This window comes from Opisthorchis viverrini, assembly GCF_000715545.1.
Source record: "Opisthorchis viverrini unplaced genomic scaffold opera_v5_562, whole genome shotgun sequence".
NCBI lineage: Eukaryota > Metazoa > Platyhelminthes > Trematoda > Opisthorchiida > Opisthorchiidae > Opisthorchis > Opisthorchis viverrini.
Genome location: NW_008752223.1, coordinates 7333 through 26957, shown reverse-complemented (window position 1 = coordinate 26957; position 19625 = coordinate 7333). Strand labels below are relative to the sequence as shown.

Sequence of the window (19625 nt, the reverse complement as noted above, 5' to 3'; positions counted from 1 at the left end):
GTGTGTGTGTATGTATACAGATAAACGGAATGATATGACATATATGTTCTATTGTTTGTAATCTGCATCTCAAATGTTGATGAGGGAAGTTGGGTGAGATCTTATGTATTCGTCAAGCGAATGTTTGAAAGTCTCGAGGTTACCACAATCCACAACAGATGTTGGTAGTTTGTTCCACGTGAGGGATACGCGGACTGAAAAAAGTAGCGCCGACAGTTAATGCGGGAACATGGAATGTCAACGGCCAATGGATTCCGTCGGGTCTTTCGGGCCAAATTAACTGTGAACAAATGTTTTAAAGGGTGATTAGGGGTGTTTATTATCTTGACACTCCAGTTGAGTATCCTAGGCATAGGGCTTCAGTGTCAGTTACAATGCTATATTTCTTGTGAAACTTCGAGTTGAGCCAGGCCCGATTGCTCCACACACAGCAGTACAATCGCACACAAAGCAGACCATAAACATGGCCTAAGACGGTATACGTTCGAGGGCGGGTTATTCGGGAACAGTTGGACAAACAACTTAAAATAAATGAAAAAGTTTTTTGCCAACTAAACGAACAATAGTTTGCAAAAGCCAGGTCATGTGCCGGCAGCTACGATCCTGCTTAACAAACGAAGGACGAGTTAGGACCCTAACCATGGTAAACATATGGGGTCTAATAAAATCGCAAATTTATGAGCTATTAGTCAAAACCCTAGTAAGGGTTCAAGTACTCATAACACGATCCAAAGGAATTCATTCATTGGGTATGCAATGTACTTTAAATATGGTATACATGAAAGCATAAAGTTAGATTGGTTTATTTTTCAAGTCAGCCCTGCAACGTCACCGTAGTCACGCTCAGAACAAAACGGTATCAAGTACAATGGACGCTTCAGGGTTGTCAAGCATCAATCATATCTATATTTGACTCATTATGTGTGGATGTAGCTCACAAATAAATGTGCCCCACTTAACAAGTGGTTCCTTAAAGCTGCCCATTGAAAGTACCTCCCCGAGTGTTTCCCCGATAGAAAATAGTTTTCGAATGAGCCTTGGAGTAACTTAAATCCCGATTTTAATACGGACAATGCATTGGATACCCGTGGCTATGGACACGCATATAATTGGTACGGAAAGATGATGCTAGTCGGTGGAAAGTTGGTCGAAGGTGCATTAGGCATCCTGCATCTGAAAGACGTATGATTTGAACCTCAGTTGATGGTGTCTAACGGATTGCGGCAATCGAGCTTCATCCCTTTCTTTTGGTCGGCCAAAGGTTCCAGCTGGACCCTAATCTGATCATGTTTGACCTGGATAACTAGATAGTTTCAAGTTCACTGATATCTGTTGGGGGAGAACACGAACATATGTACGAAAGCACGTAGGAACGAAACAGAAAGTTTTTAGAAAACCAATGTAGCTGTCTTCTGTTTGGCACTGAAGATACAAGCCATAACCACGGCTACCCGAACCAAACTCCAAAAGTTCGTACCGCCTTGCTTCAGGCGACCCCCTTTTCCAATTAGCTTCATCTAACACATGAACTATCACGTAGGCCGATCCATAAGCCATCGTAGCTTTCACGATCAAGACCCCGATTACACACATGTTGTCCTTTTGGAATTTCAGTTCAATCTTTCGAAAAAAAATCCCCACAGTCTTCAAAGAAAGCTTGTCTTCTAAGTTGCTCCAGAGGATCAAAGCTATCACATTCAGACGTCCGCACATGCACATAGCCCTCAGTCACCGACACCTATCAACAATAGCCTTTGTTGTGAGAATAAAGAGTTCGTTGGGAGAGAGAGAGAGAGAGAGAGAGACGACACCGAGCTCAGGCGGTAGTGTTAGACATCTCTGGGTGTGTAATGAACAAGTGCGATCAAAGAATGCTAGGAGCAACTGGATGAACTGCTTAAGAAATTTGCATGAATATTTGCGGTATTTGCAGCTGGATATTGCTAAGAAGTCACCTTTTTTGTGCATGAAGCTCTTGCTGGCTTGTCAGTATGACAAAAATGCACGTACTGATAAACAGGTTTTACCGTAATTAGATTTCGATGTGATAAATGACAGCGGTGAACGACTGTCGAAACTGTGTCAACCACCGAATTCTCCAGCTGATTCCAAGCTCTCAACGCAAAAAGCGAGATCTGGCGACAACCTTTCATCCTCTACCGTTCAAACCTGGACGCACCTGGAGAGTTTAAACAGACTATTGATGGCGATATGAGATTTGGTAATTTTCAATCGATATTTCGTCTTGAAGTGAAGCTAGTCTATGCTGGAAAGCATCACTGTTCGGAATCATGAGCAGTGCGCATCTCAGGAACTCCAGGGAGTCTCGAACTGAGAAAATTTTAGCTACTGGTTCATTAGTAAAATACATCCGAATCCAGTTTCCAAGTTCAATCGTCACTGTGAAAAGTCGAAAGCAATAAATTTGGCTGGCACCACCGCAGATGTGAGAATCCCTTTTTTAAGGGGCACGACATTAAGGCGAAAACGATGGCCAAAAGTGGTGAATAAAACATGATCACTGTAAAACACACAGTTGAAGAAAATGCAGAATCGGGTACGCATGTCATTTTCCGCGATAACTTCCATTTTGCTTAAAAAATACGCTGGACAGGAAACCCGTGTTCTTACCAAAGCGTCGGCAATGATTCGATAAGATCCACCTGAAACTGTTTCAAGTGCCGCTTAAATTAATTCATGACCTCAGTCGTTTAATCAGAGTTCCGTGTGATGCCCGACGACAAACAGTACAGAGAGTGCAGAAAATCGATCACACAAATTTCGCTCAGTCTGCACAACTCAGATGAATTCATGCCAACTAGGTGTTAGGTTGTGTTTGTACGCGTTCCGTTTGCTGTGATGAATTCGGCAATCTGAACAAACCGGTAACATCTTCATCATTAGTGCTAAGCACCCGCTGACTTAAAAACTTGCAACTTAGTCTTATAGCCAGATAGGACAAATTATGACGTTTTGCACTGTACATTTTCATGTGAGCTCACTTTCAGTCTATTGTTGCCAAGTGAGCGCATATTGTGATGATCTGAATACGTCAGCGTCAGCTTCGATTCATGTCATGACTGCTGTCCTAGTTCACAACAACACACTTTAGCCAACCAGAGTTGCCATTTTACGGCAGTGAAGCATCGGTGTTGAACACTGATGTCATGCTGTCGGTGATGATGATGATGCACACAGCCATTTATTATCATATTCAAAAGGTTTGCAAACGTAACCTGCATAATATAGTCATCATAAGGCTATGTTTGCTTTGAACAGAGCTCATGGATTAAAGTTACTAAGTTGGGAAATTGTTTTCGGCTACGAGACCCCTGAACTTTTACCACTTACACTCCAATCAACTGAAACTATGAAGCGGACTTTAACGAGTTCCACCAAACAACTTACCTCAATGAATAATGACATTTGGATGCATGAAATTGGATGTTTCGTTGACAGGATAGGGATTCAGGGAATCCGTTTCAACAAGTATCCTACATCATAATTGACTTAAGCTGCAGAAAATAGATGGTGGGATACATCGTTCATAATACCTACATATGCACGGCCTATACACACACACACACACACACACACAAAGATTCGGAATCTTCACCTAGAAGACGGTCGATATCACGGCTGAGTGTGTATGCACGGAAAGACAAATTTTCTACCGAGAACCTTGCTACAGAGAAGGGAATGCTGTTCGAGCACATGCACTGACGGAAAATTGTTTTCAACCATGTCATATCGATTTTTATAGCTGTGAAACGAGGCGAAAACGAACCAGGACGTATAAACATAAAGAAGTTAGTATGAATAATTTCAGGCCAAACGACATACAAGTCATATACCTAGGTGACTGATCTCCGTTGAGTCGGTTGACTGAATTAATCACTTTTTGGTGCAGACAGATGTGATAAGACCAATTCAGTCTCATTACCTAGAAGCTACAGTACGCTACAAACAAGCTCAAAATAGTGTCCAACTCTATGTGTTAATCAGCAAAATGTGCTGGCCGTACAGCTCAAAGCTAAACATCACCTAAAGAATATCATATCAAAAGTGAAAAAACCGGAGCCACGAACAACGTGTATCCCAAAATAGTGTCCAACTCTTTGTGTTAATCCGCAAAATGTGCTGGCCGTACTGCTCAAAGCTAAACATCACCTAAAAAATATCATATCAAAAGTCAAAAAACCGGAGCCACGAACAACGTGTATCGTGGTTGATTGGTGGAAAAAGCTGGCCAGGTCAACCCAAATGATTGAAGCAGAATGAATTACTGGGCTCCTAGTGATTGACCGGAATCGGCCTGACAGTTGATTCCAAATACGAGTGAACCTGATATGATCAGGCACGCAAAAGGGAGTGATTCATTCAACACGCTTGATTGAGATACAGGTCGATTGGTCAGCGACTGCTACCCATCCCATGCTAACCCAAATACTTTTCTACGTTCACGCACTTCATTCAGATTCTTCAGTAGTTGGATTACGAGTAAGCGAACACGAATAACAAAACAAGCCATCCTGCCATAGGTGGTCAAACACAAAAACACTAGCATGACTTCAAGCTGTGTTAACATGTTTCGGAAACGAGGGAGATACGGAAACCCAGTGTCTAGATAAGAAGCACAGAGGGAATAAGTGTAAATACTCAGTGATAAGAATAGAATTCCACTTCACTGACCGAAAAAGCCACAGTTGGAACGCCAGATGGTAATTCTAGATAGTGCATAAGCAAGATTACTAGGGCTAGGGTAACTTCCATCGACAAGCGAAAGCCATGGGAGGATAGCTAAGCACCACGGGACTGATTCAAAAAAGAATTTCGGGATTAGGTACAAAGGATATGGTGAGATTGGGAGTTACATATTAGCGAGCATCGGAACACATACAGTTAGGTAGAAAACATTCAGACACAGTAGACATCAACATCAAACGAACGACTCGATCTTCCGGGATGTGCTGAATGCCTCAGAAACAGATCGATCAATTGCCACTAGTATCTATCGTCAAGCCATCCCTTTATGAGTTCTTCTCTGAATCATAAGAGGATCTTGTGTGGTCCCCTTCTTCAGAACGCACGCACCGAATAAGTATGCTCAATATCTTTGAAAATGAATGAAACACAAACAACTGCATCCAGAAACAGAAAAAATTCGGTGGTTTTGAGAACACATTTAACATCAGCCTTGTCCTGGAATATAAACGGCTTCCGCACCAAAGAGAAGAATTCATATATGCTCAGAATTCAGAGATGAGAAATGAAGCTTCGCTAGTGTTCCAGTGCAAAGTGTATGTACGAAGTGTACGTCCCTCGAAACTGACCGAATGCGTACGGGAAAAACAGCAAGAACATCACATTCAAACGATAGCCTATTTAATTCGTACACCTCTAACTGTTTTTGGCAACTCAGAAGTAGGTATGAAAGCACGTACTTAAGTGGAATCGGAGGATGAAATTAAGTCCGCAGCACAGAACACTAACCTAAACGGACATATAACTCAGTCGATACGGTGGTAAGACATACACCACTGCAAACAACTGACTGCACTGCCACACCAGATTCATTCCGGATTCCCCCTGATCGAAATAAAACAGCTCTTGTGCTTGGCTATTATCGCATCGCTGAGCCTAATCTGCGTTCAGAAACAGCGGTCTCTGAATTTGAACAATTTGACAATTATGCTGAAGGTTGTCCGTGAGTTAAAAATTGCCTTAGTATGGCGCTCTTCAAGTTGACTGTTTTATTCTGGAGGACATAATGTTGCCGGTGAAGTAGGTAACATTTAGGCTATTGTTAATATGGTGGTCGCTCCAACAAAATGACTTCTACGGTGAGGATTTACCATATAAGATAAGCCTACAGATAGCGGGCCACCATCCCAGGGAGTCGCATGCTAAACAGCTATTTTTCTTAAAGAAGTTGGCCTCTTTTCTGAGACTGGTTTTGAACATGGATTCTTTCTTCGTATCGGTGATTAGTTGTTGGGTACGTGGTTGATTGGTGGAAAAAGCTGGCCAGGTCAACCCAAATGATTGAAGCAGAATGAATTACTGGGCTCCTAGTGATTGACCGGAATCGGCCTGACAGGTTATTCCAAATACGAGTGAACCTGATATGATCAGGCACGCAAAAGGGAGTAATTCATTCAACACGCTTGATTGAGATACAGGTCGATTGGTCAGCGACTGCTACCCATGCTAAATAGCCCCAAATACTTTTCTACGTTCACGCACTTCATTCAGATTCTTCAGTAGTTGGATTACGAGTAAGCGAACACGAATAACAAGGTTTGCCATCCTGCCATAGGTGGTCAAACACAAAAACACTAGCATGACTTCAAGCTGTGTTAACATGTTTCGGAAACGAGGGAGATACGGAAACCCAGTGTCTAGATAAGAAGCACAGAGGGAATAAGTGTAAATACTCAGTGATAAGAATAGAATTCCACTTCACTGACCGAAAAAGCCACAGTTGGAACGCCAGATGGTAATTCTAGATAGTGCATAAGCAAGATTACTAGGGCTAGGGTAACTTCCATCGACAAGCGAAAGCCATGGGAGGATAGCTAAGCACCACGGGACTGATTCAAAAAAGAATTTCGGGATTAGGTACAAAGGATATGGTGAGATTGGGAGTTACATATTAGCGAGCATCGGAACACATACAGTTAGGTAGAAAACATTCAGACACAGTAGACATCAACATCAAACGAACGACTCGATCTTCCGGGATGTGCTGAATGCCTCAGAAACAGATCGATCAATTGCCACTAGTATCTATCGTCAAGCCATCCCTTTATGAGTTCTTCTCTGAATCATAAGAGGATCTTGTGTGGTCCCCTTCTTCAGAACGCACGCACCGAATAAGTATGCTCAATATCTTTGAAAATGAATGAAACACAAACAACTGCATCCAGAAACAGAAAAAATTCGGTGGTTTTGAGAACACATTTAACATCAGCCTTGTCCTGGAATATAAACGGCTTCCGCACCAAAGAGAAGAATTCATATATGCTCAGAATTCAGAGATGAGAAATGAAGCTTCGCTAGTGTTCCAGTGCAAAGTGTATGTACGAAGTGTACGTCCCTCGAAACTGACCGAATGCGTACGGGAAAAACAGCAAGAACATCACATTCAAACGATAGCCTATTTAATTCGTACACCTCTAACTGTTTTTGGCAACTCAGAAGTAGGTATGAAAGCACGTACTTAAGTGGAATCGGAGGATGAAATTAAGTCCGCAGCACAGAACACTAACCTAAACGGACATATAACTCAGTCGATACGGTGGTAAGACATACACCACTGCAAACAACTGACTGCACTGCCACACCAGATTCATTCCGGATTCCCCCTGATCGAAATAAAACAGCTCTTGTGCTTGGCTATTATCGCATCGCTGAGCCTAATCTGCGTTCAGAAACAGCGGTCTCTGAATTTGAACAATTTGACAATTATGCTGAAGGTTGTCCGTGAGTTAAAAATTGCCTTAGTATGGCGCTCTTCAAGTTGACTGTTTTATTCTGGAGGACATAATGTTGCCGGTGAAGTAGGTAACATTTAGGCTATTGTTAATATGGTGGTCGCTCCAACAAAATGACTTCTACGGTGAGGATTTACCATATAAGATAAGCCTACAGATAGCGGGCCACCATCCCAGGGAGTCGCATGCTAAACAGCTATTTTTCTTAAAGAAGTTGGCCTCTTTTCTGAGACTGGTTTTGAACATGGATTCTTTCTTCGTATCGGTGATTAGTTGTTGGGTAAGGTTTCCACCGGACCATGTTGCCGTTAAAAGGTGTTTTTTTTGTAGTGCCCTGCTGCTACTTGGTTTTGCAGAGTTCAACAGTTTTGCTGGTGAATGCAGTGATCTAAAAATGAACATAGTAGTGTGTTAGAATTGAACGAAAAATACAATATCAGGGTCATAGCTGAAGACTCATCAGAGTTTGACTGTGTATTTAGTCAACAAGTGCCCCCAGCTACTTTTGTTTGCACATGAGGGTGAAGGATGTCCACTCAATTGGACATGCAGCGCACTATTGTTCGTGGTCATTGCACCCTGTTTCGTTTCGTCTGCTCAATTGGCCGATCAACCTTTTCAATACACGTGTGAAATTTACGCAAACTTTTGCCACTTTTGTATTTGACAAGCCCCCTGTCCATACGGATTTAGTCAAGTAGATGTGGCTGCAGACCTATGACCACACTGAACTTCCTTGGTTTGTTTGACGCTAATTAAAATGGTAAACATATTGAAACATGCGCGGAGCTAACCAGTTGCTTATGTTCTGACGGTGGATTGCTCGTAAGTACGTGGTATTCTGTGAGTAGAAGTCGAGCTGAAATATGTCAATTACTGATGTTTCTATCAGTAATAATGATAAGTACGATTGGAATACGAATAATCATCCATCATCATTATCAGGACCGCATACGTGTCGTATAGTGGTTGTAGCTGCCACAATTTCGTTCACCGATAATTTGGTCAGGTGGGATGGGCAGCTGAGCATTGGAGGCGGAAGCTGATAAATTGGTGCGTAAATGTAGAACTGTTAAGTGGGGGGATTGGGAAGGGAGCCGTGCATTGCGGGCAATAGCTGGGATGCATGAGCGCAATTGAGGGCGCGACTGCGCCATATCTGACAGTGTCTCTAACCATTGATGTGGCCCGTCTCGGGAAGACGGCAATGACCAGCTCTTCTGGGTTTGCTGGTAATAGCATTTATGTTTCGCTGCCAAGTCGTTGTTTGACCTTCCCTGGCTCGCTTTCATCGTTCACGTGGGTGTGCGAAAGGAGCCCTTCGAGAAATTCGGTTTTCATCGTTCACGTGGTTGTGCGAAAGGAGCCCTTCGAGAAATTCGGTTGACTGGTATACGGAACAAGTGACCAAAGCAGCGCAACCTGTGGAGAGTGATCAGTTCGAACAAGTGACCAAACCAGCGCAACCTGTGGAGAGTGATCAGTTCATCTATTGAGGGCGAGTTATTTCTTTCAAAAATTACTCGACGAACTTCATTGCTGCATTACTCATCCGGTGATCCCACCAGACTCGAGTAATGCTCCGAAGACATCGACGGTCAAACAGTATTCTGACGCCCCCGGCGAGCAGCGCTCAGGTTTCCGATCCATACAGTCATATGGGGCGCACCGCTACATTGTAATCTCGATCCTTAACGGTTACGCTGAAGTCAAGTCTACGCCACAGGCGATGCAGGTTCACAAAAGCTGCTCTGGCCTTCCCGATCCGGTTGTTAACATCATCTTTCACGAGATCACTAGGAGTGATACAGCTACCCAGATAAACAACTCTGTCTACTATCTCAATTGACTCATCCGCAAGCATGAGACTAGGTTCCTAGCCTATCCAGTCTTGAATTGGCACTTTGCGTGTATGAAGCGCGTGCCAAACCGTGAAGCGGAATAGAAAAGTAATATAAATCCACCAAAAAGTTAAGGTATATTTACAATCCCTGAGAAAAAGTGCAGTGCAAACTGAGACAATGCCATTAGACTTTTTTGGCAACGTTTCGACTTTGCCACAAAATATTTGTCAGATCAAGTAATCAGGCCTCTACATTTATCAAGTTTTAAGGCAAGCAGATAACTAATTAGCAAAATCGCTTTCGACTAGCTCACTAAATCGGTAAACGATGTCCGTTAGAAGCTACTATCCTTTCTCATGATGAGAAACTACGTCAAAGGATGGCATTCTTTCTGCTAATTGAGTTTCAAAGTTTCATTTTTGTTTAGTCTTTGCGAACGAGCCCCCAAAAGTCGTACATTTAGTGCGTGAATCGCCAATTTTAGGTAGTGATATGCCTATCAATTTGAACAATACCAGTGAGACGCCTTGCATCTGACAAAATGTTGCCATTTTCCAAAGCACTTTTAAGTCTGACGCTGACAGTCAGAATGCCCGAGGAAACCAAGGATGAACAGCAAAGACAAACTGCGTTCAGTTGGAGTGACAAAGCCCCGATGTTCGACCAAATAGTTTTCCGTGTCACTGCATGCTCTAAGAAAAAACGGACTGACAGCACAAACAGACTAGGCTGTTTGACGGTGTTCGGGAAGTTAAAGAATGCGCAGATCGCAAAACAAATTTGCGAATCTTACAGTGAAACTGAACTGGGTAATTTGGTAATGCTATTGATCGGTTGGAGGGCTGCACTGACTCCATCCTGAAGGGCGAATCGCATGGACAGATGTTTCCTGACTTTCATATCAATCTACAAAGTCACTGCTCCGTCTGCGCCATTGCAAATTCAACATAGACAGCAGTACTATTATCGACAGACGGTTACTCCGCATGTGTAGCACATAATTCTGCTACTTCATTAAATCGTGCTGTAAGGCAGCAACAGCAATAGAAAGGACACGTTTTGACCTTAGATCCCCCGCCTGCGGAGACTTAGTCCCGTTATCCCGTAGCACAAATCATCTCACGAAGCTCAACGCCTGCATCTCATGAGACAATTTCGACAAAATGATAAAACTCTGTATATGCGTAAATCTAGAAAGGACACGTTTTGACCTCAGGTCCCCCGCCTCCGGAAACTTAGTCCCATTATCATGTAGCACAAATCATCTCACGAAGCTCAACCCCTGTATCTCATGAGACAATTTCGAGAAAATGATAAAACTCTGTATATGCGTAAATCGTTCCAGAAACTGCAGAACCCCTAAGTTGACCTGTAAGAAGAATGTTAGAGTGAATGTACTGTTTTTTTACTACGTGGGTGCGTGGAACGTGTCAAAGATGACTGATAAAAATGCTTGCGCTTCCCTGTGTTTGGAAAATGATAAAGTTGCCGTCCGCTATCACGTACCAGCAAGTGAAGGAATCACCAGCGATGAAGTAAACAACAAGGACTAAATACCGTCGCACACCCACCCACTTGATAATTAAAAAGGTGAGCTAAAGTAGGCTAAAAAGGTTAAGGTACTGCCAAAGGTATTGTCCAAGGTTGCAGACGAGTAGTCGAAATGCCCAGAGTCCGAACCGCGGGAACTGAGAGAACCATGGACATCCCACTTAGTAAGTAGGTCCACTAATTACTAAATTATCTTGAGCTCATCGTGCATCATTGAAGTACGGACATTTGTGAATCTCTGTAGCCCATCAAGTTATACTGGAACGTACCAGCGGCACTCACAGAGCCTCTCAAAAGTGGTTGCGTGATAGGTGGCTGTCTGCTCCCCTGGTCTTCCAAATGAGAATCAGAACATGTGTGGTCAATCGCTCCTTAAAAATGTAGACCGCTCCGACGGTCTGATGCCAACCACTGTTGCCTTGTGGTTAGGCTTTTGAGCTGAATGATTTAGCTAAACACTCAAATCATCCTACTGTCTAGGTTTGGGTGCCTGTGCTACGTACAGCGTGGCGGAGAAGTGAACGCAGTCTGATACCAATGCATCCCTTCTCTTCCATCCTCTCTTCCCCCATCCTCATCCGGTTGCCGACGACATTTTCGTAGGTCTATTTAGCGTGGATCAGTTGCTGACTGAAAAACCTATGTAGGTTCCCACCATGCTCATGTTAATAACTGCTCTTCGTTGGGCTTTTTAGGTGTGCAAGATACGCCTGGCAAATGAAGGGCTTCCGGACTTAGATGTGAAGCAAGCCTGCCATAATCACCTGCTGAAGCCCCTTTCGTACAGTGAATTTTCTGATATAGACTTACTGCAAACTGCTGTCTGTAACCCTGCAAGATGCTCCGCTTGTGGAACCGGACCTAACAACACTCTAAAGTTTCTCAAAACTCATAAGCGTATTCGTTCTGATAGAAAAAACAAGGTGGAGGAACAGGATAGATGGAGGAAGGGAGAAACTGCGACTATGCGGGTACTATTCCAGCTGATACTGCCAAAAAGCCCAAACGGGCCCACGATGGGCGAAGCGAGCACTGATAACAAAGACTCACTTGCCGCCAAAAAATAATGCGTGAGTCGTTGAATTGAAAGCTTTCAAAAATTCAGGTGTCTACCTTCATTTGGTCAGCCAGTTTCCCAGTCCACAACGCAACCCTGGACACTGAACTTAGAACCTCCGACGGTTCCGGAAATAAGAGAATGCTTTTTGTCCCTTAAGCGTCACCGACCTGCTGGTCCTGACGGACGCCTACCTGCTCTGTTCAGATGAAGGTGAAATCCTCAGTCGGTTCTTGTATTAATTATTTGCCTCTATTCAGGTGGAGCCCATCCCAACCAACTGAGGTGAGTCGACCGTATAATGATATTCGAAAAGGTGCTCGCAGTGAATGTAACCAGACTCCTTCCGGCGCTTATTTCGCGTTGTCTTAACATGCGCGAAGATGAGGATCGAGGACAGCAAACAGAATTCCGGACTGAAAGGGGCTGTGCGAGCCAGATTTTCACACTCCACTGTGTTAAAGCAACGACATGAGCATAAACGCACTAAACCTTTCTTTTCTTCAGTAAGGCGTTTGATTTAGGCAACCAGTAAGTTCTTTTCAACACATCTGCGCAGTATGGTATGACCCAGGAGTTCGTGAATATCATGCTGTTTGTATTCGCATATTTATGGACATATGAAGGTGTACAGAGAGCTCTTCAAAAGCTTTACCACAAGAAGTGGTGTCCGAAAAGGTTACTTACTCTCCCCACTTTCGTTTAATTTCGTTACTGATGAAGTATTGATGTGAAATCTGGGACGCTTCCGAAACCCCGGTCTTCAGATCTCTCCGAGCGAGGATTTTATTAACAGAGAATATACTGACAACATTGTCCTCATTTTTGAAAGAGCAGGAAGCGACTGGAACAAGTGAATTCGGAATGAAGTTATCAGGAAACGAGGTGGCCGAGGTGGCCGGACTGTGTTACCGTCCGCAGAGAACAGCCTTAGTCTGACTTGGAGTGGAGGTAACTTGGAAGTGGACATAACATTAAGCATAGAAGAATAGTAAGTACGCTATCAGAAGTAAGAGAGCGACCACTTTTCAGGATGGTGCCTGCGTGTACTCGACTCAACGCATTGAAAAATAAGGGCGGCTAACCGATGGCAGTGACACTAATGCTGTCACTTTCCATCCACGTTTTTCTACTGAGTGATGGAGATGGACGCACCCCGGAAGTCGGTGGTAAGCCAGCTCTCGACTCTCTCCCTGTCCAATTTTCCTTTTTTCTACTTATTCAAATAGCGATCTGGTTGTAAGGCAATGGTGCACCACAGTTCACGTCTGGTGCTGCCAAAAACGTTGATATAGATAACGAATATTTCGCTAAATACATCCATTTACAAACTACTTATTTTCGACGGAAGACTTAACTGAATACTAGCTGTCTCTCGTTTACAATATTCCTTCACCTAGGATTCAGCTGAATCTTCTGTCGGAACGAAATCCGTTTGCAAATGAGTGTACGTATGAGTGTGCGTATGATTTGGGTTCAAGTAGGACATAGGGCTGACGAAAACTCAGGGACTGAGTTTACCTGAAGAAGGAAGAAATCGGTTGTGGGCTGCCGAAAAGAGCTTCAACAATCTTATAAGTAGTGTGTTCCGCCTCAACGATAAACATCTGGCTCACGATAACAGCCAACCAGGACCCCGCTTCCGCGCTCCTCAAGGTTAGGTAAGGTCTTGTGCGTGACCTAGCGTTCTGATGTTGTCGGTCAGATTGCATCACAAGCGGAAGTCATAATAATTTCGGACAGTGTCGAAGGTAGAGGTAGAACCGATAGGTGTATTTGTCGTAAGGGATTACAATGGACAGTTCTGACGGACTGGCCTCAGACTGGTCCTCAGATTTTTAATCGGCAAATATAGTTAGCTACTCCCCAAAGGTCAAAATTTAGACAGTGACAGACGCGCGCATGACAAAAAGAGGCGTTCAGAACAAACTAAAGCTGGCGATTGATCTACGCCATCAACAGCTAATGGCGATGTGGTTTGTTTGCATTTGGGGACTGCACACACCGATATTTCAGTAGTCAACAGAGAGACACTTTTCGATCAGAATAAGAATGCAGCATGGATTGAGGTGACCACCAGACTGTAACTCAGTAACGATGGTCAGTACCGGAATAAGCATCATCAACAGTAACACGTAACAAGCACTGGAGCTGCGAGAAAAAAATGTCCTAGTAAAAAGTGGAAATAAAGGTGAATAGTGGGAAATTGGTACTTTTCGTTTTGTGCTCCTAGGTGAAGCGATCAACTTGGAAGTGCCTAAACCTTGGAACGCTAATAATATGAATGCATCTAAGCACACCGGAGCAGGAGTTCATCACTCGGATTGGTCCAACGCCCCTTGAGAACCTCATCCAACACGAGCCAAGCACATAACAATAACATAATAGTAATAATACTAATAGCGGTTGAGCTCTAAATTCTTTTCGGTGCACAAATGCTGTGCCTCCCGAAGTGTCAGGGCTGAGATACTGCCCTGTTGCACAAGCCTAGATGGGAGCAGTCGAGATACCGGAGTTGGATTTGAACCACAGACCTTCTGGTCAATCACTTCGCGCCTTAGCAAATGAATCACCTCGAGGCATGACAATGGACAAAGATTGCCTATGCAGATCGGCTAGGAAAGGAAAGCATGCTTGCAACGGAGATAGATTACTTGCTATGCCCTGTAGGGCTTCCAACCATGTGCGACAAAAAAACAATCAAGAAGACACAAAGCTTGACAGCCGCGGCTTTCGTCTCACCAAGCAATTGCCTCTCCCACAGGAAGCTTTCGCCAATAAAATCCCGGAATGAAAAACAGTGCTTTCTTCGGTAAGCGGTCGTCGGGCATGCGTAGTACATGCCACAACCAGATCAACCCGATAAGCCCTATCCGCTGCTCTGATTCACTACCAAATACCCGCCGACTCACCACTTCAATATGCTAACGCTTCAACCGGAAGACATTGTTGTGTCACAAGGATATCAGCCCGTAGCCATTTATAATCTTTGTATCAGAGGAGACAGGCTGCTCAGCCCTAAAGTAAGACTGCTATCGCAGTTGTCTTATACTCCAGGTCATTTAGGCGGAGTATTTTGTTCGCGGACCGATGATGCTTGCGTTGAAATCTGCCATAGTAATCAGAACTTATGCAGCTGACCAGACGGTGGACAGGTCAACTAACTCAAGTTCCTCAAAGTGATGTTTTAGAGAAGTACAACTGGACCGAAAATCATACAGAAAAATCTCCCACTTTGAAGGTTCAAAACAACCTACCTAGATGTGCTCACATTATTGAAACGATAGCATTTATGGGCTTTTAGGCCACTGCAGAAGAGTCGTTCAGCTGTAACACCCTTCCGGTGCCTAGCTGCCATGCTTCAACTAACTCAAGTTCCTCAAAGTGATGTTTTAGAGAAGTACAACTGGACCGAAAATCATACAGAAAAATCTCCCACTTTGAAGGTTCAAAACAACCTACCTAGATGTGCTCACATTATTGAAACGATAGCATTTATGGGCTTTTAGGCCACTGTAGAAGAGTCGTTCAGCTGTACCACCCTTTCGGTGCCTATCTGCCATGCTACCCGAAGGTTGCACGAGGGCTGGGATACTGCCAGGTTGCCCAAGCCTAGACAAGGGAAGTCGAGATTCAGAGGTCAGGTTCGAACCACGGACCTTCCGGTCAGTAAATTCGCGCTCTAACCACTTGGACCATCTCGTTCCTGCAGCAAAGTATTCAGGGTAGCAATTTCTGACAATGTCAAAGACCGTCAATACCTAACCGATTAAAATGAAAACAACGGTTACAGCAAAGCTCACCAAACCAATCACCTGTAAGCTAATAATTCTTCTCTTATCGTCCCAAACGGAGTGCTATGGCAGCACGAGCTGCTTCTGGGAGAGTGTAACTAGGAACAACACATGCCAGACAAAGCAGTCAGTTGGATTATGGAAACTCGCTTCATCTAAGTCTCGTGGACTAATAAAAAGAATAAAGAAAGTTCAGTCAAGAGCAGCTTGCCATTCCAATATGAGATGTACGCGGCATAGGAAGCGGAAGAGCACATTGTATCCACAACGGTCGTTTTTTGGGGTGATCGGTAGTCACTGTGGCTAACGGAGTTGTACATTCTTTTAAAGGAATTGTTAGAAGTGAAGTTGGATGCGGGGGGAAACATAAATAGGCCCCAGTAATAGCGTTTATGTACTGCCAACAATACCGTGAACAACAGTGAACAAGGCAACAGGGCATATGACACTATGCAATGAATAATGACACAAACTTATGTTTTGGGTTTAAGTCATCGTTGTACATGAATGGACTGCTACAGGCCAAAGAAACTCTGGATTGGAGGACAAAAAGGCTTTTAAGTAAAACTTTTAGCCCACGATGGCGATAGTTGGTTTGAAGCAACCAGTCTAACTTACGAGAAGGAATTCACCAAACATGTTCCTAGATGTTTAGGAGACTTAGTCAGACACATCTGTTAATCAGTATGACACGAGACCGCGGAGCTCATGTGAATATCTGTAATATAGTTCACTGTATTACAGAGATGTGGATAACGTTACCCCGGGGTAAAATCCAGTGTGGAATTCCAGAGTTAGAACACACTTCGGTGGTGGAAACAAATAAAACACGGATTTCTGTGTTGTCTATTCCAAACACCTAAGCCTTTTCCAAGAGCAACTAACTGCAGAACAGAAGGAAAATGTATAGTTTCCCATATGTTTTAAACCTAAGTTTTCACGATATTCTGATGATTCATCGGAGCTTCCAGTGAATTTGAATACAACAAAAGTAAGCAGCGAAATAGTAGCGAAATAGACTCACTTGTACACCAATTTGGTTTTGACTCACCTGGAACCAAGCTGAATCTCTCGAGGACTGTCCCTACCTGATGAGTTCCATAAAGGGCGAAATCCGTCGTGGGCTGTCGAAAAGTTTCCAACAACCTTATGAATAGTGTGTTACGTCCATACAATAAGTAAGTAACTTCGCTCAGAGGATCGAATCTCGAATGACCAAGATACAAACCAGAGTAATACACTGAAGAAAACAGCCCGACTGCGTGATCAGGGTAAGGTAACCGAAGAGACAACCAACAATAGACAAAAGTAGTCGTGATTTGGAACATCTAAGAAGCCGGATCGATTTTATACAAAAGATAACCTAATTGAAATAATGAGACATAGGCAACTGAAACTGTCAGAGAAAAAAACATCCGGAAGATGAAGTTCCGGATTGAACCCACCTTTCAAGGTCCCTCGAATTATTCTGATCATATTGATCTTGGGATTATCGCGTCCTGTCTAAAGAAGCGAAGACGAAAGTTGGTTGTCCAATAAGCAAAGTCAACCTACCCTCAAGAAATTGAGTGTTATGGAGTCCCTTGAGATCGGTGTAGATGATTCACCCACATGCAAGACACCATCGGCAATCCGAAAAGGGAAGTCATAAACCAATCCTGTGGCGAACCCGACTTCATTGAAAATATCCAGATCCTGTAGTAGGGTTATCTCCTTATTCAGCTGAACGTCGAACACCTGAAATTAGTTTCGTTATAAAGAGACATCTGAAGACACAAACATGGAAATATATCAGTCTTCGGCAGATAGAGAGGCATCACAGATAAAAGTATAGAGTATACCATTAAGATCATTCTATGCAGACTACCAGTGATTGAAATGCCAACTCCATTAGCAATCACGTGAGAAGGCTTACTAAGTAAAGTTGAGGGGAACAACGCACTCCTATGTAACTTACAATCTGTTAGGTCTTTTCCTACACGCGGTTACGTTGTGTCACGAGCCGAGTATAACTCGTTAAATATAGCCGTGGATGTCTCTAGGCGTAAGTGTCATCTTTCAGTTCGCTCCGTACTTATTCCTTGGGTTAAGGTGCAGCCTGTTGGTCGACAGGTATGTAGTTAAATACCAGACTTTCGGCTAGCCTCGCATAAAGCTGGGAAACCTGGTGAACCTTGTCTCTGTAGCTCATTCGAATCACAAGACGGCTACATGCCAATGTGACTTTGGTTTCTGGAACACGTAAAAGGGGACCTGCGAGGCGAGCACTGGTAGCAAACCAGCAATTTTGTCGATCCGGAGTTAAACTGACTGAAAGGACCCGTAGTAACTGTGTCTGTTTTATTTAGACACTCTTAATGTTCTGTTTCCGTGTTTCAACTGCTGTACCGTCACTCGAAGTTCTGTGAGGATACGACCTGGTGTTCAAAAATCTATTGAAGCAAAACTTTGAAGGCTCTGCATCAATTTGACCTCAATGTCCTGAAACAACAGTACAAAAGTGGATTATTGTGCATTTTGGATTTTTCAAATCAAATGCAATCAAACAGAGAACGCAGTTCCGTGGGGCTAATCTTCCTGGGATTTGGCAAATAAATCTAGATTAACTCTTGAGATATCGGAAAACGAATGCTCAGTGAAGCCAGAGTCACAGTGGAACCACCCTCAAATGCGGGTAGGGATTATCAACGTAAGTTTCCGACAATGTAACGGAATTCAAAATGTCTACAATCTTATGAAAGCTCCGGGAATATGGTTCATTCACTCAGGAGCGTGTGAAGTTCTACCGTCCCGTACCGAAGTAAAAAATTCGTTTGTATTAAGTTTTGCCAGGTGCGAGAAACAACCGTACTAAACGGAATTGTTTTACAATTGAAGTGCACAGACAAATGCCATACCTTTTGATTGGGCTCAGCGAACCAAACCTCTGAAAATCCCAGAGTGAGAACATAGGATCCGTCACCTAGGTGAGGCAAATCATAGGAAAAGTGGTCAGTGTGGAAGCGTTCGGTTTGAAATAAAATCTGATCTTCCATCCTCACTCGGTTGATCACTAGCTGGCGCCCGTACTCTGACGCGGTACCCTGTAACAGAGGGTCGGCAATATATTCAATCCCATGAACGTCAATATGGGCTGGACCACCACAGTTTACAGCCCACACGACTTCCGCCCAAGTGAGGGGAGTAGCTGTGAGTAGGAATATACAGAAACCAGTGTTCCAGAGTGTGCAATCCATGGTCACCTCACCGCAAGGGAAATCTGCAGAACAATGTAGCCATAGATAAGTTCGAAATCAAGACAAGAAATTCCAACAGATGCTTCGGTGTATTTCTCACCCAAAAAGTACAAAGTGGTGCTGGAACACTGAACAGGGTCAAGGCCAACCTTGTGGTTGTAGATGAGCAGATGGTGGATGTAAGTTGTCAGTCCCGTCGGGCTAAAGATAACATTACGACCCGGATAGATAAGGCACAGGCAGCGTTTGCTAACCTGCAAAACCCATGGAGTAGACACAATCTTAGCTTGCCTGTCATTGACCAAGTGCCAGATTGCTTTCTGCAGCAGTATGGATCGGAAACTCAGCAACCACAAATCCGGCTGCTTTTGCTGGGTTTTTGTTGCTAGTAGTCTCGGACGAATACGAGAAAATTTATTCTGAAGCCCTTTAAGAACCTCTAACTTGCGTAAAGATGAAGTACCCGTCCGAACAAATCGGGTTCCCCAAGACCCCCCGTGCTTAGCTGGAGACATCGCAAGAAACGGCGGCTAATCAGCTAGTCTGTGAAGTTCATTAAGTCTGTTTCTTTCCATAATATCTACTTGAGTGGTTGAAAGTGTAAGCGCCTCAGAATGCCTATGAGAGGCTAGCACCAGATACCTCGC

General features: G+C 43.7%; 1 protein-coding gene across 1 annotated transcript in view; it reads right to left on the bottom strand.

Moving 5' to 3' along the window:
• T265_11724 (hypothetical protein) overlaps positions 1-19002 on the bottom strand; it is a gene marked incomplete at both ends in the record, with an annotated part of 20176 nt that extends 1174 nt beyond the window's left edge. The window contains 3 exons of the mRNA XM_009178459.1: positions 17188-17245; positions 17297-17479; positions 18640-19002. Of these exons, the coding sequence (XP_009176723.1) occupies positions 17188-17245; positions 17297-17479; positions 18640-18978 (580 nt within the window). The remainder of the gene's footprint in view (positions 1-17187; positions 17246-17296; positions 17480-18639) is intronic.
• Positions 19003-19625: the final 623 nt, after the last annotated feature.